This window comes from Balaenoptera acutorostrata, chromosome 3, assembly GCF_949987535.1.
Source record: "Balaenoptera acutorostrata chromosome 3, mBalAcu1.1, whole genome shotgun sequence".
NCBI lineage: Eukaryota > Metazoa > Chordata > Mammalia > Artiodactyla > Balaenopteridae > Balaenoptera > Balaenoptera acutorostrata.
The window spans coordinates 45,984,900-46,012,811 of record NC_080066.1 but is presented as its reverse complement, the minus strand read 5'-3'; the positions used below and the strand labels follow the sequence as shown (position 1 = coordinate 46,012,811).

General features: G+C 41.9%; 1 protein-coding gene across 8 annotated transcripts in view; it reads right to left on the bottom strand.

The window, feature by feature from the left end:
- Nucleotides 1-1,210: 1,210 nt before the first annotated feature.
- CHD2 (chromodomain helicase DNA binding protein 2) overlaps nucleotides 1,211-27,912 on the bottom strand; it is a 120,292-nt gene continuing 93,590 nt past the window's right edge. For all 8 annotated transcript variants that reach the window (XM_007164983.3, XM_007164986.3, XM_007164981.3 and 5 more), the window contains 5 exons: nucleotides 25,194-25,372; nucleotides 23,078-23,177; nucleotides 20,211-20,424; nucleotides 9,974-10,220; nucleotides 1,211-4,772 (listed from right to left, as the gene is read on the bottom strand). In XM_007164983.3, the coding sequence (XP_007165045.2) occupies nucleotides 4,439-4,772; nucleotides 9,974-10,220; nucleotides 20,211-20,424; nucleotides 23,078-23,177; nucleotides 25,194-25,372 (1,074 nt within the window). In that variant the 3' untranslated portion in view covers nucleotides 1,211-4,438. The remainder of the gene's footprint in view (nucleotides 4,773-9,973; nucleotides 10,221-20,210; nucleotides 20,425-23,077; nucleotides 23,178-25,193; nucleotides 25,373-27,912) is intronic.

Here is a 27,912-nt window from a genome sequence, read left to right as displayed (position 1 = left end):
CGCAGATCTGGCAAACTTGCGGGGGCCTTGTGTTTCAATAAGTGACCTTTCTGTTGGCGCTAATTGAGAAGGACTTGCCTTGATGCCAGATGTGTGAGGCCCTGCCAGGGAGCGGGGAGGGGCCTGGGCCTGCTCCTTCCAGTAAAAGGCAGGCGTTTTTGGCAGCGGTCAGTTTAGAAGCCTGGTTGCTATTGTAAATCATAAGCTGATTATTGCACTTGTTCTTAAAATTTCCCAAAGTTGTTGCAGCTGAGCTGTGAGTTGCAACACGATTGTGAGTTAAGTTTATAGGCAGGAAGACCCCTCAGCTCCTGAGTCTCTGACTCCCCACTGCATGCACTAAAACCCCCGCACCACCAGGCGGGCGAGGCTCCCTGCAGCTTGTCCTGGGCTGACAAGTCACAGGAGTTAACCCCTCAGCCCTGAGCAGACACACGGGTTTATTTGGTTATCAGCAATTAAGACCTTCACAAAGACTGAAGTTTGGTTTCAGAGTCACTTAGGTATTAGCAAAACCCCTTGGGTCTGGCAAACTTCTCCGCCTCCTATTCAGACAGCTCTCCAGCCGCGGCTGTGCCACCCTTCCTCTGTCTGGGGCTCGCAGGAGCTGGGCCGGCCCTGGTGCCAAATTGCTCAAGTTAACATTTGTGTCAGTGTTTCCATTATAAAGTGCTCTTTTCCCCCCTTCAAGAATATACAACCCAACCGTAAAATTACCCTCAAGGCTGCGGGCTGGCAGACCCGGTGTTCTGATTTCCTCTTGCCGGGGGGCTGCGGGACCCCTGCTGATGGGCACCTGATGGGCACGGGTCTCCCCGGGATCCTCCCTGCCCGGCACAACCAACATGGGAAATTGAGGGCGGCTCTGCTCAGCCACTGGCGGCAACTCCTCATCAAGTGCAGGGACTCGGGCTAAGACGACTGCTGCTGGGCCGGGGGGCTGTCAGCCTCAGCTACTCAGAGAAAATCTAGAACGTGTGGTGAAAGGACCTGGACCCGACAACACAGCTGGGCCTGGGTAGGGGCAAGAAACGCAACTTTAAAAGGCTCCGTTTCACAAGCTGTCAATCTTGATGACCCAGCAACCAAAGGACAGGAGACGAGGAGGCATGCACAGTCGCGGGTCACACCAATGCAATGCAACGTGTTCGCCCAATTCTAAAAATCCTTAGTAACACTTTTTAATATACAAGAATCAAAAGTACAGCAGTTTTACAATGTAGGAAAATTTAATACATACTATATAAACAACATTATTTACATCAGAAATCACTAGGACAGTGGCATTTTTCACAAATATAAATTAATTACTGTTTAGTCAACAGGTTTTAAAAGTCCACAATTTTACAATAAAGAAAAACCATCTGTCCCCAACCGAGTGGGACACAGATGGACTAAAGCAGCCGGGACCCTTGGCCTGGCTCTCCTCGCCCGACACGGCAGCCCTCAGATGAGCCAGAGGAGCGAGCGCTGGTGCTGGGCCCCAGGCCACCGCTCCTGCTGACGCATGGGTTTTGGTCTGTAGGATTTCAGTGTCACTGTGTGAATTCATAACTGAATCGTGTTTGCACCGCGCACCCTGATGCGGCTCTCAGACATCAGGCTAGAGTGTCTGCAGCAGGACGTGAGAAGTGTTCTGGGTTCCCATCAAAGAGCATTAAGGAATGACTAAAAGGAAGGGGAGCCCGGGGCCAGCGACAGACGGCGGGGACCAGTCTGGAGTTACCGTGTCCTCTGCCAGGACAAGGACATACACGTGAATCCGGGTTTCTGTTCAGGTTCTGGGTTCTGTTCAACTTCCCTCTTCCTCAGCCCCTGCTCTTTCTACCTAATAACTAAATCTTTCAAAGCTAGGCTCCATGGAATACCATCCTCACAGATTCTGGGGGCAGCTTCTCCCATCCACAAGTGAGAGAATTCCTACCTGTGCAAATTTCTGGTTTTGATAGAAGCATACAGTATTCATACTGATTTAGGACAATGAGGAAATGCCTCCTTTCTCCCAACCCACCCTTCAAACATACTCCGACACCTGAAATAGATGCTTTTATGGGGATACTGTACTTTTCATAATCAATTTAACACTGACCTGGCTGACATTGCCTTTTGCTACATCATATGGCACTAAAAATCCTGAATGTGAACAAAAAGAAGTTCCTTTTTCCTCACGATGAGACATCTTTGGGAATAATTCACATCTCCTACCAACAACTTCAGAGAAAAAAAAAAAAAAAACCTTGATAAGCATTGAAATGCAGGCCCTCCAATTCCTCCTCCCGGCCTCCTCTAACTGAAAGGACACGGCCCGACTTCCCACAGGGGAAGCCGTGCTGGGGCCCACCCTGCCCACCTCCAGGGCCCGTGGATGGCTCAAGGATCTGCAAGCCAGGCTGTCCTTCCCCTTTGGCCTGAGCAAGACAAACACAGGTAGTGTCAGTACTGTTGGCAAGGAGCCCAACCTGTGGCCAAAGCAGAGGCATGATTTCCTTTCCTCCCCCACGGAGCAGTCTCACACGTCCTCATTGGGGTGACGGTGGCCGGGGGCTCCTCTGTGGTCCCTTGGGCTGTGCTCCGGGCACGTGTTGTACAAGCCCAGGGTGAACGACCCCAAGTACCAGGAGAAGAAATAGATCAGGAGGTGGTGGGCCCACTGAGCTCCCCTCACGAGCTGTGCAGACCCAGACTCTCACGTGGACCTCAGCACAGGCGAGCCCGAGGACGCTCTGGGAAACAGAGTGTGACGGCCCCCCAAAGCCACCTCTGCTTCACTGGTGAGGCAACAGTAAAGGCATTAATGGTGCTGCCCAGGATACCAGCAAGTAAGTGATAATGATTTTATGAAGTCCCCTCGGGTGACTGCGGGGAGTTTAACCCTGTATATGCCCAGTGGAAGGGTTTCCAGCAGCTCTGAGCCTGGACACGTATAGGCACACTGTATGTTCAAGTCAGTTATTCTGTCTCCATCTAGAAAGGCCTTTGGATATTCTAACAATTACTGGCAAGTTATATTTAAAGTGAACAGAACGGAAGGCCCCAGAACCAGTAAAATGAAAGAAGCCTCCTTAACGAATGTAACCAACTTGCCTCCCATCCTGACTCAATTCAACTCTAGTCTGACTCTCACTATCTACAGCTCAGTTACCCTGTCCTTGGATGCTTCCTGTTTTGGAAAAAAAAAAAAAAATGAACTTAGGTTTACACTTAACTTGGTTTCACTCTAAAAGATACTGAGTTCAATTCTAATGATCTCCAACTAGCAGTGGAAACGTGCTCACCACAGGCAACTTATCTGTGTCTGTCCACCCACCAGATGAGCGGCAGGAGACGTGTGACTCTGTGGAATCTTACTTCTTCAAGCTGGGCGAAGGGAACTCAGACGCAGCTGCGGATGGTGACCGGCTGCCACACTGGCGCCTCCCCCATCTGCCGCACTACCAACCCCCAGGCTGGGAAACCCGTCCACCCCTGCCCAGCACCCCAGCTCGTCAGCAGGCCTGCTCCCTCGGCCCCCTCCTCGCCAGGCCCAGGACCGTTACCACTCATCCCAGCAATCGGAATCCACCAGGGATTCCAGTGCCCGGGCCACACCCACCCACCCCTCGCCCCGCCTGCCCTGCGTTCAGCCAACCGCTCCCAACCAAACAAGACCCCCGCCCGCTTCAATGCTGCCCAACTCACAGTCCTCAGAAGTCAGCTGCACAGGCCCTACTTTCCCTGGCACAGGGGGCAAACGAGGCCCACCTGGGAGACCAAACCTTTGAAATGTACAGTGTGGGAAAACTTAGTGTTGGTGGGGAAGCGGCCGCTGTGGAAGTGCTTCCCCCTGTCCCCCACGCCCCCAGCACCACAGGTGTCACATGATGAGGCCGAGTGTCACTTCTCCCAAGAACACGTTTGAGGGGGGTACCTGCTCCCCTTCAAGTCCTATGATGCGAGACCCCACCTGCTCGCCCCCACGCCCCGCTCCCCATCAGCAGCATCAGTCACGTCATGGTGAACCAAACCCCGTGCTGTCCAGCAGGTCCCAGCAGCCTTCATGCACACGCGCCTTCCCCGACCACGCGCCGAGGTCCAGGGCGCGCCAGCCCTGGTGATAAAACATTCACGACTCTTAAGATCCTTTCTTCCTTCACTGGGGAACAGCCCGTGAAGCTGGTAGACAAAACGTCACCTCTTCCTCCTAGCACCCATCAAAGTGGGAGGCCAGGACGAGGCTGGAATGGGATGGGGTGCCCAAGTGCGGGAGTGGTGACCCAAATCAAAGCTGGACCGAGCGAAAGGCCCCCCACTCCCTGCAGTGCTCCTTCAGCGGCAAGCTGACAGCAGCCGCGTGTCCAGAAACTCCATCACTGGTCTAGATAACTGGCTCCTGTGGATCAGACCGAAAACATCCAGGTGCTTAATGACTCTTGCACTCCCCTTCTTTCCAAACTGTCCTTTATGTTTTTCTAACATTCCAGTTATAATCTGGGTTGTTTTTCTGTTCTAGTGATCTCTCCAAAGGAGACCGATGATCCAGGGGTGACTTGGAATCGTGAGGAGATTTCTGAGAAGGGGGCGAGCGAGGATCTGAGACTGCGGGGTGCAGCGGGGGGAGGGGCTGTTTATACTCCCCCAGTTTGTCTGTGTGGAAAGAGCGGTGATGGTCCGAGGGTCCCTGGCCGTGGTAGCCCATAGGCGGGCGGTGATCAGACATTCGTCGGAAATCCTGCTGGTGGTAATTCTGAGGCCTGAATTCATCGGATCGCCTCCGCTTGGAGTCGTGATGGTGCCTGAAACAGAGATGCAAGGATCAGCTGGAGACCAAAGCCGGATTCCCACCTCTCCTCCATCATCCACTGGCTCTTCCTCATGCACTCATATTTAAGGACACTTCCAGAAACTCAGAGGCAAATACTTACATTACTAGGAATCGAAAAAAACAAAACTAAAGTAGTAACAAAGGGCTATTTTATACTTATTGGCAAAACACAGCCCATGAAATGACATAAGCTTCATCAAGTCTGCAGTGAAACAAGTACACACTTGAATCACTGATGGCTTTGTAAACTCACATTCCCTTCAGGAAAACTGGCAAGATCTACAAGCATCCTCATGTTCCTCGACCCAGCCCAGGAGAAAAAGAGCCACAGAAATTATTTTGTAAAAAAAAAAAAGAAATTATTTTGTAAGTTATTAGTAACAGCAAAAATTATAACCTAAATATGCAACAATAAGTGCAGGGTTAATGGTTAATTAAATTATTTTAAAATGTACTCAATGCGAAGAATATTAAAATTTTTAGTCAGGACCATGGCAAACTGCTTGTTATACTATTAACAGAGAATCTGTATAAGTCAACAACAAAAAGACAAACAATGCAATTCAAAAATGGGCAAAGGAGCTGAATAGACATTTCTCCAAAGGAGATACACAAATGGCTACTAAGCACATGAAAAGATGTTCAACATCTTTAATGGACATTAATCACCAGGGAAATGCAAATCAAAACTACCATGAGATACCATGTCATACCCATTAGGATGGCTACATTCAAAACACTAAAAATAAATGTTGGTGAAAATGTGGGAAAATTGTAATTCTCACACATAGCTGGTTGGAATGTAAAATAGGTCAGCTGCAGTAGAAAACATTTTGGTGGTTCCTTAAAAGTTAATCATAGGACTGCCACTGACTAACAATTCCAATCCTAGGTATATACCCCAAAAGCACTGAAAACAGATATTCAAACAAACACTTATATACCATGTTCACAGCAGCACTATTCACAGGAGCCAAAAGGTGGAAAAACTCTAATGCCTATCAATGGATGAATGGATAAACAAAATGTAGCACGTACATACACTGGAACATTATTCACCCATGAAAAGAAATGAAGTACTGATACATGCTACAATGTGGCTGAACCTCTAAAACATTATGGTAAACGTCAAAAATGCCAGTCACAAAAGGCCACATACTGTATGATTCCATTTATGCAAACTATCAAGACTAAGTAAGTCCACAGAAACAGAATGCAGAAGACTGGTGGTTGCCAGGAACTAGGGAGAGAGAAGAATGGAGAGTGACTACTTAGTGGTTACAGAGTTTTCTTTGGGGTGACGAAAGTGTTTTGGAACTTGACAGAGATGGTGCTTGCACAACACAGTGAATGTACTAAATGCCTCTGAATTGTTCACTTTAAAATAATTAATTTATGTTATGTGAATTTCACCTGAATAAAAGAGAGGGAGGGAGAGGGAGAGGGGAAGGGAGGGAGAGGGAGAGGGGAAGGGAGGGAGGGAGTGAGGGAGGGAGGGAAAGAGAGAGACTGTCCATATTCCAGCCCAGATGGAGTAACAGGGGCTACACTTACTCTCCTGCTGAAACAAGCAGAAAGGGACAAAATGTATGGAACAATGGTTTTCAAGACACCAGATGTCATGTAACAAAGAACCGCGATCCCTATGGGATGAGAAACTAATGAGATAAGCCTTATAAGTACCGGCTCAGGAGAAGCCCAGACTTCCTGAGTTGGGGTGGGGGTGTTCAAAGTGTAGAGTGCAAGAGAAGCAAGTTCTACAAAGAGAAAGAAGTTCAAAGAGCAGCAAAGGTTCCCCCTCAAGTGTTCAGCTGGATACCACTCAGGGTGTATATGTGAGGAAACTACCCAAAGGCCAGGAGAAAAAAACACTGCGAAGGATGAGATGCCAGTGCTCTGTGCTCGCACAGAGTTGGAACAGTGCCTGTTCTCTTCTCACCAGCCAGATGGGAAAACCTCAAGATCCAAGGGCACCGGTAGAGTACCATGAGGGTCCTTGCCTCGGTGGTGGGAAATCATGAGCCTTTGCCTGAGCACTGCTCCAGTTCTGCCTAACAAATCCTAACAACAAGATCTGAAAGCATCAAACTGTTCCCAAGTAACCTAACTGTGTTTCATACAAAGCTCCAGAACGTTTATAGGAATACAAAAATGTCCAGCACTTAACTAGGTATCTAATCAAAAACTACCCAGCATAGAGAAATAATAGCAAAAATAAACAAATGGGACCTAATCAAACTTACAAGCTTTTGCATAGCAAAGGAAACTATAAACAAAACGAAAAGACAACCTATGGAATGGGAGAAAATATTAGCAAACAATGCAACTGACAAGGGGTTAACTTCCAAGATATACAAACAGCTCATACAACTCAATAACAAAAAAAACAAACAACCCAATCAAAAAATGGGCAGAAGAACCAAACAGACATTTCTCCAAAGAAGACATACAGATGGCCAATAGGCACATGAAAAGATGCTCAACACCGCTAATTATCAGAGAAATGCAAATCAAAACTATAATAAGGTATCACCTTACACCAGTCAGAATGGCCATCAATAAAAAGTCTACAGGTAACAAGTGCTGGAGAGGGGTGGAGAAAAGGGAATCCTCCTGCAACTGTTGGTGGGAATTTAAGTTGGTGCAGCCACTATGGAAAACAGTATGGAGGAGGTTCCTTAAAAAACTAAATATAAGAGCTGCCATGTGATCCAGCAATCTCACTCCTGCGCATATATCTGGACAAAACTGTAATTCAGAAAGAAACATGCACCTCTATGTTCATAGCAGGACTATTTACAATAGCCAGGACATGGAAACAACCTAAATGTCCATTGACAGATGAATGGACAAAGAAGATGTGGTACATACACACAATGAAATACTACTCAGCCATAAAAAAGAATGAAATAATGTCATTTGCTGCAACATGGACGGACCTAGAGATCATACTAGGTGAAGGTAAGTCAGAAAGAGAAAGACAAATACCATATCATTCATATGTGGAATCTAAAGAAATGATTCAAAGGAACTCATTTACAAAGCAGACAGAGACAGACACAGAAAACAAACTTATGGTTACCAAAGGGGAAAATATGTGGGGGAGGAATAAATTAGGAGTTTGGGATTAGCAGATACAAACTACCATATATAAAATAGATAAACAAGAAGGTCCTACTGTATAGCACAAGGAACTATATTCAATATCCTGTAATAAACCGTAATGGAAAAGAATATGAAAAAGAAGAGAACCAGGAAAATAAGACCCATAATGAGGCAATAAATCAATCAATCGAAACTGACCCAAATCACAGAATTAGCAGACAAGGATAGAAATACCATTTTGAAACTGTATACCAGATTTCAAAAGGTCAAAGAGAGACATGGAATATTAAAAAAAAAAAAAAAAAAAGGACCCAAATGCCACTTCTAGAGATAAAACTACAATGTTAAGAAATACAAAATACACTATCAATAAATGGGCCTTGAGGCAGATTAGACATTGAAAAAGACAATGTTAGTGAACTTGAAGACAAAGCAATAGAAACTTTCCAAATGAAACAGAGAAAACATAATTTAAAAAAATAAACCTAGCATCAGTGAGCTGTGAGACAAATTCAAGCAGCCTACCATAGATGTAACTGAAATCTTCAAATGAGAGTGGGGGAACAGAAAAAAGTATTTGAAAAAATAATGGTAAAAAATTTTCCAAATCTGATAAAATGATAAAGGTGCAGATCCAAGAATTCCCAAGCACAAGAAACATAAGGAAAAATATACCATGGCACATTATAATCAAATTGCTAAAAAACAGTGATGAAGAAAAAGACATATTATGTAAAGAGGAGTAAAGATAAAGATGACAGATTTTTTCAGAAACAATACAAGTAGAGAACAGAGGAACATCTTTAAAGTACTGAAAGGAAGTGTCAATCTATAAATTTATACCCAAAAGAAAATATCTTTCATAAGTGAAGACAAAATAAAGATTTCCTCAGACATACAAATGCTAAAAGAATTTATCACCAGCAGACCCACACTAAAACAGAAGTCCTCCGGGCAGAAGAGAAATGATACAAAATGGAAATACAGATCTACACAAAAGAATGTAGGGCAAATGCCCACTGGAGTCAGATAAGATGGTACAGAAGGGTGGGGGGTGAGGGGTACAGACCCCTCCTAACAGAGGCTTCTGCTACTCGGCCACAGCTGCTGTGCTAAAGCAGCCTGGTGTCACCAGATCCTCCAAAAGAAGGCAGGACATGGAGATGTTTATACGAAATTTTCCTATGTTAAATTCAAGGTGCAGTCAAAGCATGTCTTTAGCCTAGGGGAAACCAAAGTTGCTAGGAAGTTAAAATACAGCTAAGTCCTGAAATTAAGAAGAATAGATAAAACCTCTTCAGCCCTTCCTATATTTGCTAACTCTCACAACTACTCTCACAAAACCTTGGCCCATCATATCATGATATTATATAGTTGTAGAGAAGGGACAGCTTCAAAAGACTCTGACCGCTAAACTGTGGGCTCCTAGCACGGAAGGACCACAGGCTGGGACCCACCTAGTGTGGCTGACAGCGTAGCGCAGAGCTTCATCATTTTGGTTGCAGACCCTAATATTTTATGGCTACCACTTCTCTAGATTTCCTCAGAGGACGGCAGAAAACTCCCCCTGCACAAGTGTGATGATGAAACCATAAATGGCTCCTTGGCCCAGAGAATAAAACTTAAAACCTGTAACTTGGCATTCAAGCCCCACCCCCACCATCCAACCTGTTCATCTTCTGGGCATCCCTTCCTGAGGGCCTATCCTTGGCCTGGGCCTGTGATGCCTAGTCCATCTCTCTCTGCTTAGCTGACTCTTCAGGGCCCAAACCAAGAATCACCAGCCTCCCCTCTTCCTCAGCCCTCAGGAAAAACTCAAAAATCCATTCTTTCAACCGTCCACTCAGCACACAATGTCAGCTGCCTACATCATGATTTTCCCCCAACACTCTGAAGATGCCTTGATGGCAGAAACACAGCACCAGACTTGGGACCATGCCTGGCACATGGTAAGAATTGAGCATTGGATGGATAAATACATTAAGTTTCTGTTGCTTGTCTCTCCACCTATAAATAGTAAGCCCCTAGCAGAGGTCAGTGCCTGGTGTCTGAGGGCCCTCTGCATACCGGTCATAATAATCCCTGTGTCCCCGGTGGTCTCGGTCGCTGCTGTACTGGTCATAAGGTCTCTTTCTGGACAGGTTGTTGGGTCGGTAGCTCCCTGAACGGTGGGCATCCATGTGTCGCCGGTCCCCATAATGGTGGTCCTTGTACCAGTGCTGCTCATACTGATGGTGCCTGTCACCACCCCACGGTGGGTTGTTACTGCCACCACCATAGTTGAACTTCCTTTCCCTCTGCCAGTCGCCTCGATCTGCAGAAAAAGAAGTCATGATCTCATGATTCCAAGAACTGGCTGCATTTCACTTCCACTACAGTTTAAACTGAAAAGGCCTGACACATGTTACAAACACTACATTTCTTCCTTCTTGGCCTTTTTGCTGCTGGTTATCATACAAGTAATGAGTCCAAAATTCTTTCCCCAAAATTTTAAGGCAAAAGAAAATTCACCTTTCTCCTTCTGAAATTTAAGAACCACTGTTTTTCATTTTCTTTCCTGCTTTTCATTTTCTACACCTGCTTACCTTCCAACCTGGGGCTCACCCTTAAAATGAGACTTCACTAAAACAAACAACAACAACAACAACAAAAAAACCCCACACCAAACATTAATTTGGAAAAAGGCACTGCTGAGTTTCACAGCCACAAGGTAATACCCTCCATTTACACATCTAAGGTTTATTTACCTGCTGGTACCATCAGCTGTGCCTGGTCACTGAAAATCTTTCCAGACTATACCTACTGATCCTACTCTTCTTCCTTAGCCCACACCAAAAGAATGGCACTCCTCCTGTAAAAAGTGATTGCTCTAACTCTGGATTCTGTAACTGTCAAGGATAGACCCAAACTGAAATTTGTTTTAGCTTCAGTAAGCCTCCCTTTTCCCCTGAGGAGAAGAATCACACTCATCTGAATCCAAAAAGGCAGTGAAGACACAGAAGTAGAGGAAAGGAGGCTATACTGGGTTGAAATGCGGTCTCCAAAATGTATGTCCACTTAGAACCTCTGACTGTGACTTTACTTGAAAATAGGGTCTCTGAAGTTGTAATGATGGATCTCGAGTTGAGATCATCTTGGATTTACAGTGGGCCCTAAATCCAATGATAGATATCCTGTTAAGAGAAAGGCATAGGGAGATTTGGGACAAAGAGACACAGAGAGGAAGGCCATGGAGAGATGAAGACAGAGAATGGAGAGACATTCACAGAAAGATAGACAAGATGAAAAGGCAGAGGGCTATGTACCAGATGAAAGAACAAGATAAAACCCCAGAAAAACAACTAAATGAAGTGGAGATAGGCAACCTTCCGGAAAAAGAATTCAGAATAATGATAGTGAAGGTGATCCAGGATCTCAGAAAAAGAATGGAGGCAAAGATCGAGAAGATGCAAGAAATGTTTTATAAAGACCTAGAAGAATTAAAGAACAAACAAACAGAGATGAACAATACAATAACTGAAATGAAAAATACCCTAGAAGGAATCAATAGCAGAATAACTGAGGCAGAAGAACGGATAAGTGACCTGGAAGACAGAATGGTGGAATTCACTGCCATGGAGCAGAATAAAGAAAAAAGAATGAAAAGAAATGAAGACAGCCTAAGAGAGCTCTGGGACAACCTTAAACGCAACCACATTCGCATTATAGGGGTCCCAGAAGGAGAAGAGAGAGAGAAAGGACCCCAGAAAATATTTGAAGAGATTATAGTCAAAAACTTCCCTAACACGGGAAAGGAAATAGCCACCCAAGTCCAGGAAACGCAGAGTCCAGGCAGGATAAACCCAAGGAGAAACACGCCAAGACACATAGTAATCAAATTGGCAAAAATTAAAGACAGAAAAATTATTGAAAGCAGCAGGGGAAAAACGACAAATAACATACAAGGGAACTCCCATAAGTTTAACAGCTGATTTCTCAGCAGAAACTCTACAAGCCAGAAGGGAGTGGCCTGATGTATTTAAAGTGATGAAAGGGAAGAACCTACAACCAAGATTACTCTACAGCAAGGATCTCATTCAGTATTGACAGAGAAATCAAAAGCTTTACAGACAAGCAAAAGCTAAGAGATTTCAGCACCACCAAACCAGCTCTACAACAAATACTAAAGGAACTTCTCTAAGTGGGAAACACAAGAGAAGAAAAGGACCTACAAAAACAAACCCATAACATTTAAGAAAATGGTCATAGGAACATACATATAGATAATTGCCTTTAACGTGAATGGATTAAATGCTCCAACCAAAAGACACAGGCTCGCTGAATGGATACAAAAAGAAGACCCATATATATGCTGTCTACAAGAGACCTACTTCAGACCTAGGGACACAAACAGACTGAAAGTGAGGGGATGGAAAAAGATATTCCATGCAAATGGAAATCAAAAGAAAGCTGGAGTAGCTATACTCATATCAGATAAAATAGACTTTAAAATAAAGAATGTTACAAGAGACAAGGAAGGACACTACATAATGATCAAGGGATCAATCCAAGAAGAAGATATAACAATTATAAATATATATGCACCCAGCATAGGAGCACCTCAATACATAAGGCAACTGCTAACAGCAGTTATAAAACTGCTAACACTATAAAAGAGGAAATGGACAGTAACACAAGAATAGTGGGGGACTTTACACCTCACTTACACCAATGGACAAATCATCCAAACAGAAAATTAATAAGGAAACACAAGCTTTAAATGACACAACAGACCAGATAGATTTAATTGATATTTACAGGACATTCCATCCAAAAACAGTAGATGGCACTTTCTTCTCAAGTGTGCACAGAACTGTCTCCAGAATAGATCACATCCTGGGTCACAAATCAAGCCTCAGTAAATTTAAGAAAATTGAAATCATATCAAGCATCTTTTCTGACCACAACCCTATGAGACTGGAAATCAATTACAGGGAAAAAAACGTAAAAAACACAAACACATGGAGGCTAAACAATATGTTACTAAATAACCAAGAGATCACTAAAGAAATCAAAGAGGAGATCAAAAAATACCTAGAAACAAATGACAACAAAAACAGGATGATCCAAAACCTATGGGATGCAGCAAAAGCAGTTCTAAGAGGGATGTTTATAGCAATACAAGCTTACCTAAAGAAACAAGAAAAATCTCAAATAAACAATCTAACCTTACACCTAAAGGAACTAGAGAAAGAAGAACAAACAACACCCAAAGTTAGCAGAAGGAAAGAAATCATAAAGATCAGAGCAGAAATATGTGAAATAGAAACAAAGAAAATAGCAAAGATCAATAAAAGTAAAAGCTGGTTCTTTGAGAAGATAAAATTGATAAACCATTAGCCAAACTCAACAAGAAAAAGAGGGAGAGAACTCAAATCAATAAAATTAGAAATGAAAAAGGAGAAGTTACAATAGACACCACAGAAATACACAGCATCATAAGAGACAAGCAACTCTATGCCAATAAAATGGACAACCTGGAAGAAATGGACAAATTCTTAGAAAGGTATAAACTTCCGAGACTGAACCAGGAAAAACAGAAAATATGAACAGACCAATCACAAGTAATGAAATTGAAACTGTGATTAAAAATCTTCCAACAAACAAAAGTCCAGGACCAGATGGCTTCACAGGCAAATTCTATCAAACATTTAGAGAAGAGCTAACACCCACCCTTCTCAAACTCCCAAAACATTGCAGAGGAAGGAATACTCCCAAACTCATTCTATGAGGCCACCATCACCCTGATACCAAAACCAGACAAAGATACTACAAAAAAAGAAAACTACAGACCAATAACACTGATGAATATAGATGCAAAAATCCTCAACAAAATACTAGTAAACAGAATCCAACAACACATTAAAAGGATCATACACCATGATCAAGTGGGATTTATCCCAGGGATGCAAGCATTCTTCAATATACACGAATCAATCAATGTGATACACCATATTAACAAACTGAAGAATAAAAATCATATGATCATCTCAATAGATGCAGAAAAAGCTTTTGACAAAATTTAACACCCATTTATGATAAAAACTCTCCAAAACTGGGCATAGAGGGAACCTACCTCAACATAATAAAGGCCATATATGACAAACCCACAGCAAACATCATTCTCAATACTGAAAAACTGAAGGCATCTCCTCTAAGATCAGGAACAAGACATGTCCACTCTCACCACTATTAGTCAACATAATTTTGGAAGTCCTGGCCACAGCAGTCAGAGAAGAAAAAGAAATAAAAGGAATACAAATTGGAAAAGAAGAAGTAAAACGGTCACTGTTTGCAGATGACATGATACTATATATAGAGAATCCTAAAGATGCCACCAGAAAACTACTAGAGCTAATCAATGAATTTGGTAAAGTTGCAGGATACAAAATTAATGCACAGAAATCTCTTGCATTCCTATACACTAACAACGAAAGATCAGAAAGAGAAATTAAGGAAACAATCCCATTCACCACTGCAACAAAAAGAATAAAATACCTAGGAATAAACCTACCTAAGGAGGTAAAAGACCTGTATGCCGAAAACTATAAGACACTGATGAAAGAAATCAAAGATAACACAAACAGATGGAGATATATACCACGTTCTTGGATTGAAAGAATCAATACTGTGAAAATGACTATACTACCCAAAGCAATCTACAGATTCAATGCAATCCCTAGCAAATTACCAGTGGCATTTTTTACAGAACTAGAACCCAAAATCTTAAAATTTGTATGGAGACACAAAAGACCCCGAATAGCCAAAGCAGTATTGAGGGAAAAAAACGGAGCTGGAGGACTCAGACTCCCTGACTTCAGACTATACTACAAAGCTACAGTAATCAAGACAATATGGTACTGGCACAAAAACAGAAATATAGATCAATGGAACAGGACAGAAAGCCCAGAGATAAACCCACGCACCTATGGTCAACTAATCTATGACAAAGGTGGCAAGGATATACAATGGAGAAAAGACAGTCTCTTCAATAAGTGGTCCTGGGAAAACTGAACAGCTACATGTAAAAGAATGAAATTAGAACACTCCCTAACACCATACACAAAAATAAACTCAAAATGATTACAGACCTATGTAAGACCGGACACTATAAAGCTCTTAGAGAAAAACATAGAAGAATACTCTTTGACATAAACCACAGCAAGATATTTTTTGATCCACCTCCTAGAGTAATGGAAATAAAAACAAAAATAAACAAATGGGACCTAATGAAACTTAAAAGCTTTTGCAAAGCAAAGGAAACTACAAACACAATGAAAAGACAACCCTCAGAATGGGAGAAAATATTTGCAAGCAAACCAACAGACAAAGGATTAATCTCCAAAATACATAAACAGTTCATGCAGCTCAATATTAAAAGAACAAACAACCCAATCCAAAAATGGGCAGAAGACCTAAATAGACATTTCTCCAAAGAAGACATACAGATGGCCAAGAAGCACATGAAAAGCTGCTCAACATCACTAATTATTAGAGAAATGCAAATCAAAACTACAATGAGGTATCACACCTCACACCAGTTAGAATGGGCATCATCAGAAAATCTACAAACAACAAACACTGGAGAGGGTGTGGAGAAAAGGGAACCCTCTTGCACTGTTGGTGGGGATGTAAATTGATACAGCCACTATGGAGAACAGTATGGAGGTTCCTTAAAAAACTAAAAACAGAATTACCATATGATCCAGCAATCCCACTACTGGGCATATACCCAGAGAAAACCATAATTCAAAAAGACACACGCACCCCAATGTTCACTGCAGCACTATTTACAATAGCCAGGACATGGAAGCAGCCTAAATGCCCATCAACAGACAAATGGATAAAGAAGATGTGGTACATATATACAATGGAGTATTACTCAGCCTTAAGAAGGAACGAAAATGGGTCATTTGTAGAGACATGGATGGATCCAGAGACTGTCATACAGAGTGAAGTAAGTCAGGAAGAGAAAAACAAATATCGTATACTAATGCATATATATGGAACCTAGAAAAATGGTACAAATGAACCGGTTTACAGGGCAGAAATTGAGACACAGATGTAGAGAACAAATGTATGGACACAAGGGGGGAAAGTGGCTGGGTTGGGGGGGATGAATTGGGAGACTGGGATGGACATATATACACTAATATGTATATAATGGATAACTAATAAGAACCTGCTGTGTAAAAAAATAAATAAAATTAAATTAAAAAAAAAAAAAGAGATTGGAGCAGTGCAGCCACAACACCAAGGCTTGCTGGTAAGCAGTATAAGCCAGGATAGAGGCGTACAACAGATTCACCCTCAGATCCTCCAAAAGGAACCAACTCTGCTGACACCTTGATTATCGAGTTCTGCCTCCAAAACTATGACAGAATACACTTCTGTTCTTTTAAGCCACCCAGTTTGTAGTACACTTTGTTACAACAGTCTCAGGAAACTAATACAGAGGCTTAACTAGTAGGAACCATGTGGCCTCATGGGAAATCCATCTTCCAGCTACAATTCGTTACGATCAAAGACATGCCACCAAATATATCTCTACTCATTTTGTTGGCTTTCTAGCATTTTTTACAGAGCCAAAGAATAATACCATAAAGGAACCTGTGTAGCTTAGAAATTTATACCATCAAAACAATATATAGTCGACCAGCAGCTAAAATTCATTGCTGACCCAGGGTGGAGCAGGCCAGGGAACCAAGAAGTAAAAAATTTTTGACTATTCAACCTAAAAATTAACAAACAACAAAAAGAGACACCTTCACAACATGAAAGGATCATCTGAAAATGGCTTCAAACTAAATAGAAAGGTAGGTTTCAAACAGGGTGTCAAGGTCTGTGGTACTATGGAGATGGCCAAGTCATTTATTTCCAGAGAAAGTAAACGGTGCTTTTCTTTCTTCTTGAACCCTCCATGGGGTAGATAACTGGTTAGGAAGTACTGACTATTAAGGAGAGGGATGAGAAATCCAAAGTTTAAATAAAAGACGACAGTTAGCTTAGTAAGAAGAGTCCTTTCCAAGGATCAGAATATAAAATCAGTGACATCACATGAATGACATAAAACCAGTCTAATCCCAGGAGAAAAATCAATACAACTGATACAACTACATCTAAGAACATGGAAACATTTCCCAACCATCTTTTTGTACAGTCATTACCTCCCCCCACTAATAAAATGGTGTTCAATTAATTGAACTAAGATTTTTAAGATTAAAAGACATGGAACCTCTGCTTCCAGGTAATTCAGAGTAGCTGCCACAGAATCACACTCTGCCAAGAACAATAAGAAAACACCAGATAAACAGAAGATAATCTGCTTAAAGACATCAAAGAGCAGCCAAAGCAATGAAGACTAGAAGGACTAAGATTCTGAAGAGCAAAAAAACCCTCAGAGATAATAATAGTTGACTTGACTTCTGCAGCCACTGGGGAGATCTGTGACTCTGAGCCTGGGCAAGAAGCTGAATATCTGGGCTTTTCCCAGCCGAGAACCACTGCTGGAGAAACAGAGACACCGGCAGAGCTTCTGGCGGTCTTTCTAAGCTAGAGGGACACTGGACACTTGAGGGACTGCAAACACACAGCCAGTCTTCCCTTAGAACATTTGCTGAATCTGCAGGGAGCAGGAGGCTAAAAAGCTAAGCTAGATACCTTCTAAAAAGCAGAGCCGTTCAGGGCTGTCTCACAGTGCCAAGGAAACCAAGATCCTAGTTTAAGACCTGCCAGTGGGGTGGGGCAGAGAGTGCAGCAGGCCCTCCGTCCGTACCCTGGAGAGCCAAACCCCAGGAACAGGGGGACCAAACAAGAACTATATTAAGATGATCAACTCCCACTCCATGTGCCTGGGAGGAAAGAGTAAATCCTCTCTGGGGCTTCTACAACTTTTAAAATACAGTGCCTACCATCTAATCAAAAATAACCAGACATGCTAAAAGATAGGGCTGTTATGACTGAAAACCAAGGGAAAAAAAAAAAAGCATACAATACAAATGGTTCACAATAATTCAGATATTAGAAATAACAGTCAAGAATTTTTAAATACCTATCATTAATGTGTTCCAAAAAAGAGGAAAAGATGGAGAAAATCAATTTTCCTAGAAGCTTGAGAATTTTACTGGAAGATTAGAATGTACTTAAAAAAAAAAAAAAAAAAAAGAAATCCTAACACTGAAGTTTAGAAAAAAATGTATACTTCATTTTGATTATGTAACACTTGACTCTATAAAATTTTATACTATGCTTCTATATATACTATATTCTTTTAAGGTTTTGTTCTATATGCTTTTTTCTTTTTACTACTTTTATCTTTAAAAGTAATTCATGCAAAAAAAAAAAAAAAGTAATTCATGCTCATTGTAACCAGTGAAGTAACAGACAATGGAGAAATTATTAATTTCCTCCAATCCATCCACATTTTTACCAGCCTAAGGTAACTGGTATGTCTATGTTTTCACATCCTTCTCTATGCTTATACAAATATATTATTCAAATATATACCACAGAAAACAGCTTGGTGGTTCCTCAAAAAGTTAAACGTAGAATTATCACATGACCAAACAATTCCACACTCCTAGGTAAACATCTAAAAGAATTGAAAATAGGTACTCAAATAGTTGCACGCAAATGTGCACAACAATACGATTCACAATAGCCAAAAAGCAGAAACAACCCAAATATCCATCAACTAATGAAAAGACAAACAAATTCTAGTCTAACCATACAATGGGATATTATTCAGCCACAAAAAGGAATGAAATACTGTTACATGCTACAACACGGATGGACCTTGAAAACCGGATGCCAAGTGAAAGAAGTCAGACACATATTGTATGATTCCATGTGATTCCTTTAATACAAAGAATCCAGAATAAGTAAACCTATAGAGACAGAAGACAGACTGGTGGTAGTCGGAAGCTGGGGAGAGGAGAGAATGAAAACTGTTTTTTCTTTGGGGTGAGCAAAGTGTTTTGGCACTTGATTTAGGTGGTGGTTGCACAACATTGTGAATGTACTAAATGCCACTGAACTGTTCATTTAAAATGGTTACGTTTATTCAATAAAGTTAAACACACACACAACAGAGATTCTGTTGTTGTTGCTTTTTTTTCCTCCAATTTTTTTTTAACTATAAAGCCAACTCATTTTTTAAACAACTGCTAATAATATAGAGTACAAATGTCCTATTATTCATCTAACCATTTTTCTATTAATGGGCAATTTATTTCCAGCTTTTTGCCATTATAAGGCTGTAACAGCATCCTCATACATGTATGTGTTTTCATTACTACAGGACAGACTCCCAGAAAAAGGGCCTAGGTATTTAGATATTTCAGATTATTTTCTGGAAAGACTGTAGCAATTCACACTCTTAGCAACTTGTGTGCATTTCACCCTTTAATTTTTGCAGATCTGAATGGGTAAGAAATTGGTTAATTTATTGTTACTTTAATGTACATTTCCCCAGCAGCAATTGTTCATCTTGTCCTACTGGCCATTTGAATCTCCTCTTCCAAATGAATTCCCTATTCCTAACCTCTGTCCATTTTTCTATTTGGTTATCCTTCTGTTATCAATTCATAAGGAGTTTTTCTATATTAGCAGTTTTAATCATTTAACTGTCATATATAATGTAAATTGTTTCCCTGAGTTGTTCATTTGTCTTTTGCTTATTTATGTTGGTTATGTTCTTCTTAGAGTTGAATTAACAGCCTTTTGGATCTTTGTCTCATGCTTTATCTCACTGAGAAAAAAGAGGACAATACAGTGATGGAAGAGAATAAAGCACAAAGGTCCAGCTACTGTCTTTGGAAAAAAAAATGATTCTTCTTTTGGCACCTTTTTTTTTTTTTTTTTAAACAACTGAGTTGTTTTTTTTTTTTGGTATATCTATTTATTTATTTATTTTTATTTATTTATTTTTGGCTGCGTCAGGTCTTAGTTGCGGGGTGTGGGCCCTTCGCTAAGTCGCACACTCTCTATGGCTGTGGCGTGCAGGTTTCTCTCTAGCTGTGGCGTGCAGGTTTTCTCTCTCTAGTTGTGGCGCGCGGGCTCCAGAGTGCGTGGGCTCTGCAGTTTGTGGCACGTAGGCTCTCTAGTTGAGGCGCCTGGGCTTAGCTGCCCCGCGGCATGTGGGATCTTAGTTCCCCAACCAGGGATCGAACCCACATCCCCTGCACTGGAAGGCGGATTCTTTACCACTGGACCACCAGGGAAGTCCCCTCGGCACCTGTTTTTGAAACTTCACTTAATGACTCACCTGCATTACTGAAGTGTCTCTTGTTGGGGTGACTATAGTTATCTCTTGGGTGTCCATGCATCTGTGGGCCGTGAGAGGCAGGCAAATGAGGCTTCTGAGGGTGAGGGTTGTGCGGGGTGTGGGACTGAGACATCAGGGAATCCCGGCTTGAACCCGAGGCCTCTGGTCGAAATGGTTTCTTACCACCAATCGCATCATCTTTCTTCTTCTGCTCCTGTAGAGTAAAAGGAAACCAAAGACCCTCAGGATCCCAGGTGGAATTCCCAAGAACAGTATAAAGATCACCACCTTTAAATATTTCCCTCTTGACTTCTTACAAGTCCCTCTCGGCTTCCCTGCTGTTTACTACCTTCTTAGGAAAAAATGCTCATAAATTCCACTGAGCTCCCAGGGCATGGACAGCCTCACAGAGCTCCACCTGCTGCTCAACCTGCTAGGCCACTACAAAGAAGCCAACCTCCAGCGACCTGCAGCTGTCAGACCAAGGGCCCAGGCCGCTGGATGTCACTGCACGGGGCGAGGAACAGGGGCCAGGCTGTCAGCACTATCGGAAATTGCTCTCAGGCCATGTAAAACTGGGACCACCAACTTCTTCAGGCTAACTTGAACAAACAACCCCTGACTGGCCCAGTGGGAACTAGTTCCCATGCCAAAGTCATCAAGCTAAACATCTAAATGTTTAAGTAACAACATATCTTTACCACACAAGTGAAATATTTGACATAAAAACATCAGAAAATACAATAAGGAAAAAATAAGAACTGTGAAGTGACCTAAAATCTCACCACCAAGGGAATTACTGTTAATAATTTGGTCCATGTCTTTCTGAGCCATTTTGTGTGTTTATACATAATACAGTAGACCCCCCTAACCCACAGGAGATACACTTCAGGACCTCCAGTGGACGCCTGAAACTGCAGATAGTACTGAACCCTATATGTACTATGTTTTTTCCAATACATACATGCCTATGAGAGTTTAACTTATGAATCAGGCACAGTAAGAGAATATCCGAATTGCCAGCATCACTACTCTTGTGCTTTGGGGCTACTATTTAGTAAAATAAGGATTACCTGAACTCAAGCACTGCAATACCACAACAGTCGATCTGATAGCCAAGAGAGCTACCAAGTTACTAATGGGCAGGTAGCGTATAGTGTGGATACGCTGGACAAAGGGATGATTCACGTCCCACGTGGGAGAGAGCAGGACGGCACGAGATTTCATCACGCTACTCAGACCACTGCACAATTTAAAACTTATGAATTGTTTATTTCTGGAATTTTCCATTTAATATTTTCAGACCATGACTGACTGCAGGTAACTGAAACTGTGGAAAGCAAACCACAGTGGGGGGAACTGCTGTCTCTGTGTGTGCGCATGTGTGCGTGTGTGTGTGCGTTTTTTAAACAAAAATATTATTTGATATTCTTTTTTTACTTAATGTATTGTAAAAATCTTATGTGAATACTTACTTCCACAATATTATATTTATAGTTGAATATTCCCTGATATGGATATATCGAGTCATTTCCATATGATCATGTTTAAACCCTTAATTATCTCTTTTGACTAAATTCTTAGAAGGAGAATTGCATGTTTAGTCTTTTGGTAAATCTTACTGAACTGTCCTCCAGAAAGGTTGTGAATGTATACTATAACCCCAACTAGTGGGACCACTACTTTGATTATTCACCTTATCCTAACTTCTGATACCTAGACTAATGAAGCCCTTTACCTTTTACATCATTTGTCCAACCTCACTCATCCTAACTTTCACTCTTTCCTAGAGGGCCTTTCCCCAACCATTGCATTCCCTCCTGGGGCTTTTCCTGACTATTCTTTCAGAGACTTTTTACAATGTATAAAATTCACAGTAATATTCAGCAGTATTACTATACTATTCCTGTATATTACCGTTCTACCATATTCTTCCATGGAAAATTAAATTATAAACCACTTGAGGGTGCTACTCCACAGCTCAGCACAGTGCTGGGCACAGGATATGCTTATGCAACAAATACTTCTGAGCACCTGCCCTGCGCCTGGCACCATTCCAGGTGCTGAGGATACGGGAGAGGATGAGAGACATAAGACCTCGGCCTTAACATGGTAGTGAAGGAGGTATTAAATGTTCCTAGACTGGCGCTACATGGCTAATTGGGGTAGGGCCCACGTGGCAAGTCACCAGATCTGCAAACGGACATGGCTGAACAAGGAACGCTGCCCCTGCAGCATCGGCCAAATCACTTCATGCCCATGCCCCTCCACCAAAGAAGGGGAGGCAGCGTCTGGGCACCTTCTCACGTTTGCTCCTTTACATGAGTGGTTGGGACCCTACGTACAAAAGCTAGAAGGACACCAAGTACATGTGGCCCAGAAAAGAACAGAAAAATTATGTGCTGCCCATAACTGTTATCTTTCAGGAACCACATTTATAAGCTACCATAAGACATGTGCATATGGAAGAAAAGCCCTGGTGAATAAATGATTCCATGATGTAAGAACACAGAGGAACAACTCCTTGTCAGAATTTCCACACTGTCTGGTTCCAATACATTGGCTATTTTACCCATCGGGTCTTAAGTGTTAGTTTGTCTACTTGTGGAACATGTGGAGAAACTGCACAGCTAACACAGTGAAAGAGCCCACCATCCAAGACAGGCTGGGCTGTGGTGGGCTACTGCACCCCCTCTTGGACCTAGACCTCCATCTGCAAAGTAAAGGCAGAGAACCCGTGCCCTTTCTAGCACCAACAACCTATGAGTCTATGATCATCTCCTCAGGAAAAAAACAGTAATTAGGAATTTTTCTGTGGAAATGGTTTTTATCTGTTTGTATGAATTAGAATTAAATTTGTATTTTACCTCTTCTTCTTGAGACCTTTTCTTGTGAGCCATCTTGTATAACTTATGCAATTTTCGAGCATCAAATTCTGTAAACTTGGAAACAAAAATCCATAGGTTCCTTAAAAAAAAAAATTTTGTTCTGGTGAATTACAGAATTTTAAAAATAACTATTCTCTTTATAGATGGCAAGTTATTGAATTTTGCTGTGGAATACTCTCCAAGTATAGAAAATAAGTTACAGAAACAATCTTTCAGGTCTTGGCATCAATAATAAATACACCTTTAAATGCTACTGTCAATAGAATTTGACCTAGGGGTCTGGAGACGAGGGTTCTGTCTCACAGCTAAAACCCCTCTAATTTATTTCACTGGCACCTAGGACTCCGGACCTAATGTCTTCCTCCACACCTTCTGCCCTCCCTGGACTCTGCCGGGCAGTCTGTCATTACCGCCATATCCCAGGCGGGGACCTATGTACGGCTGGGCATCTCTGCATTGCTGCCCCTTCTTTCCTCCCAGTCGTCACCACCAAGGCCTGTCATTTCTACCTTAAAACTCCAAGGGACTCTTCTCCTCCAATTCCACTGCACTCACTCTAGCATGGCATTACTGTCAAAAGGGGAGTGACTGGTAAAACGGGTGTGTAGGACAAGGAGGCACAGGTACCCTCCGTGAGCTGGAAGGGAAGGCTCACATCCTCGCACACTTCCTGGAGAGCAGTCACACCACACCGTGCCATGCCACTCAGAGGACACTGCCCTGGCTCCTGACAAGTAAACCTGCTGCACAGTGTGGAAAATCATCGCCTTCCTTTCTAAAGCCTTCTGTAATAGGGCTTCAGTCATCTTAACAAACTGCCTGTAAACCCTAAGACCCTCCCAGTCCCCTCACTGTCCCACTTTCAAGGCTTTGCTGAATGAAGCCTGAGACCTCTCCTCATCTAAGCAGGTCCACTCTGCTCTTCCATGCCGGCTCGAGTGTACATGCCCAGCCCTCAGAAGACTTCCCTCCCTCACTACTCCTCTGCATGTGCTTATTCCTTCTTGGAATTCCTACTATACTTGATCTTCCAATCACCACTTCACCATGGACAGTTTCTCACAAGTGGGCAAGGAACTCGTGATGAACCACAGCAGGCCAGGACCATAGAACCTGGCACATCTAAACAAAGACTGGCCCCAGTGCACAGTATCCAGCCCAGCTTCGCGGATCTATACGTTAAGATGATGCATTTTCGTTATCTTCCAATAGGGACTAAGCTCAGTATACAGAAAGCCAGATGGCTAGATACAGGGATCTGGTTTGGTAACAGTGTAAAACGGACGTAAAGTCACATTTCAAAACTTAGATCTTCTTTTTTTAATGGGTGTGAAGCATGCTATGGATAGCATCATGACAGAAGGTTTTCTTAAATCTCTTTTTCACTCAAAAGCCAATCCACTGATATTAGGTATATTATACAAAGATAATTACATTAACCATGAAGTATCACTATATGAGTTCAACGTAACTGTGGAGTATGGAAAGAGACTTAATGTTACAATTGTCTTTGAGAAATTCCAGTCATGTTTTCTTAAAACATCAAAAGTGAATGTATAAATGAATATATGTAAGTCATAATGCCTTACAAACTGAAGTTCTGGATTAACTGCATTAATCCAAATTACTTCTACAGTTCTTCAATTATTAAAGAGAAGAGAACTCATAGCTCTGGTGGTTTTAGCCTTTGCTTCCTCGCATGAGGTTAGCAGAGAACTAACCAATTAGTTATTATATTATCTCTGAATATTAACCTGAGATGGGTAAAGTAGTGAAATTATAGATGGTTTCTATCCCTTCCAGGTCTAAAGACTGAGTCTTTATTCTGAGGACAGGCCAGCAAATCCAGTATCACGGTATTTCTCTCATAAAGTAATGACATCATCCTACCCATTCAAAAGATTGGTCTCAGAGGAATGGCCTATTTCAGGAAAAGGAAACTGAAGCCTGCAGGTATGTTGCTAACAGACTGCTTTTGCTGGGAAAACAATTGTTCATTAGGTGGCTGTGTCATATTGCATAAAACAAAACAGAACCCCTAACACACACTTTGTCATCAAATCAAACCAGGCAATTTGAGGCTGCAGCTGCTTACCTCCTCCACAGTTTGATGTGCTCCTGGTCTGAGTAAGCTTTAAGGCACTCGGCTATCCGGTCCCCGATTTTCAGCAGGCAGTTCCGGGTGTGCTCCAGCTGTTCCTGTACACTGAGCCCCTTGTCAGGTTTATCCAACTGTTTCAGTGCCTTTTTCACAGGCCTCATCCTCTCCTTACACTGGAACAGACCAAGAGTAGAGACATAAAACATCTGCAGCAAAGACAGCTTCAGCTGTGCTTACTGTGCCCTAAATTCCCAGAAAACACACAGCGCCCCCCAGGCCACATAATCACTAGAGGAGAAGCAGGTAATGGCAGGGGAACAAGTATAAATGTTAGAGTCGGAAAAACCTGAGGTTCAAGTCCCAGCTCCATCACTCAGAGAGATGACTTTTTACAGCTTACTTGGCCTCTCAAAACGCTGCTCTGTTTCCTCATCTGCAAGAGGGGCATGATAATCTCCCAAGGCCATTATGAAGATAATGAGAAGCAAAATTATAGACCTAACCTGAAAACCTCCCATCACAAACTATCTAAAACTACAGGATAAAATATTTACAAGTCCTTTAGACTTGTAAGAAACTGAGGGAAAGGTTTCCAGATAAAGATAGTAGACTGAACACAAGAATCTTTTTCTCCCCCTCCCCATCCACTAAAACAACAGTAAAGGAATCGCCGTAAGAAGAGATAAGCCCACAAAGACAGGGAAAATGAGAGGAAGCAACAGCAACAAAATATTGGCAGCAAGTGAAATGACTTAATAGACCTGAGACAATGAAATCCTAACCCAGCAGTGGAGAGAGCTGAGAACCAACCTGATTTATACTGCAATTCCTGCAGAGGCTAGCTAAGTATCTCTGGAAGTAGGGATGAGGGCTAAAAATAAGGATTTTGTTTTGTTTTGTTTTGTTTTTTTAAGACTGCCTAAGAGGAACAGATTTATAATAGACGCCCAGACTTCCAACTCTGCCCGACAAAAGATATGGAGGTTTATGCTCTGGAGAGGATAAAAGAAAAGTCTCTGAACTGGGCTACACAGGCATAGTTGAGAGGCAAGGCTACTACACTGAGAATAGCATTGTATGAATATATGCATATTAGATAAGCCACCACCCAGTCTTTTTATTTATTTGTTTATTTTTTGCCTCTCAGATTCTAGAACGAAGAAAGCCAGGCCTTAACCCTCCAGTCAGGAGACTGGAGGATTCTCATTCCCCAAAATCCAACCACCCAAGAGGAAGAACCAAATGATGCTGATTCCCCACTGGAAGTTTTCCAAGGAAGCAGCCCAGCCAGATCACCCTACAGAGAACACTCTCAAAGTCGATCAAGCCCCACCCACATGTTCAGAGCTTCCAATCAGATGTTTAGTCCCTACTCTTAAATACGAGCAGACAACCAAGGATTACCAAGCCATTTGAAAAATATCTAATATGAGTGACAGAAAACAAATCTAAGAGAAATATAAAAACATTCAGAGAACCATATGGGGAAAAAAGATCTTGGAAATAACACATGACGAGAGAAATGAAAACCTCAAAAAAAATAATGGCAGATAAAGCTGAGGAGATCTCCAAGAAAGCAGAGTTAAAAAAGAAGAAATGGAAGAAAGTTTAAGATAATATTAGGGACCACTCCCAAAGTCCAATATCCAAAAAGTAGGATAAAATTAAGAACTGAGGAGGAAATTATCACAAAATAATTTAAGAAAATTTCTCTGACCTGTAGGGCATGGTTGTCAGCCACTAAAGTATCTAATATAAGGAACTATTAAGGCACATGTCCATGTAACTTCAGAAGAGTGAAAATCTGACAAACTTCCATCACTTTGTGATAATTTCCATAGCTATATACTTACAATTTATTTTCCAGTATTGTACTTAAATTTTTTAAAAGGACACAAAATAAACTGGAAGATACATGACTGTAACAGATAAAAGATTAGTATTGCGAATGGATATAGGATTCCTATAGAAAAGGTAAGAAGAGAAAAATTACCTGGAACAGGCAAAGGATATGAAAAGGCAATTCACCAGAAACATGAATGCCCAATAAATATGAAAGTAAATGTTCAACAGCACCACTGGTCAATATTTCATACCTCTTAGATTGGCAAAAATTAAGAAGTTAGAAATTACCAAGTGTTTCCGAGACTGGGAAGCAGCTGGAACTCGCATTCGTTGCTGGAAAGAGTGCAAATCTCTACAATCACTTTGAAGACTAATTCCACAACATCTAAAAGCAGTAGATGTGCAGACCCAAAGAAACACCCAGCTTTTCTGCTCAAGCTACACACTAGCGAAGCTCTTACACATGTGTATAAGAAAATATTTACAATTTCACTGCAGCCAATTTGTAGTAGTAAACATTTGGAAAACCCCAATGTCCATCAATAGGAGAAAGAATGAATTGTGGAAGTCATAAAACAGAATAATATGGAACACTGAAATCAGAGACATAATTATCAACATGGATAAATCTCGAAAGTGTACATGCTGAGGGAGGAAACGCAAGTTACAGGATACACACAGTGTATTTATTGATAGGTTCAAATCTTTGCTCTACATCTTGGACAAGTTACTTAACTCTCCTCACCTTATTTTTTAAGGGGTAAAATAGAGATAATTACCTACCTCATAGGTTGTTGTGGAGAAAATACACAAAAAGCACACTAATAACGCCTGGCTGTTTATATGAGCTATTACTTACTGTCTTTAG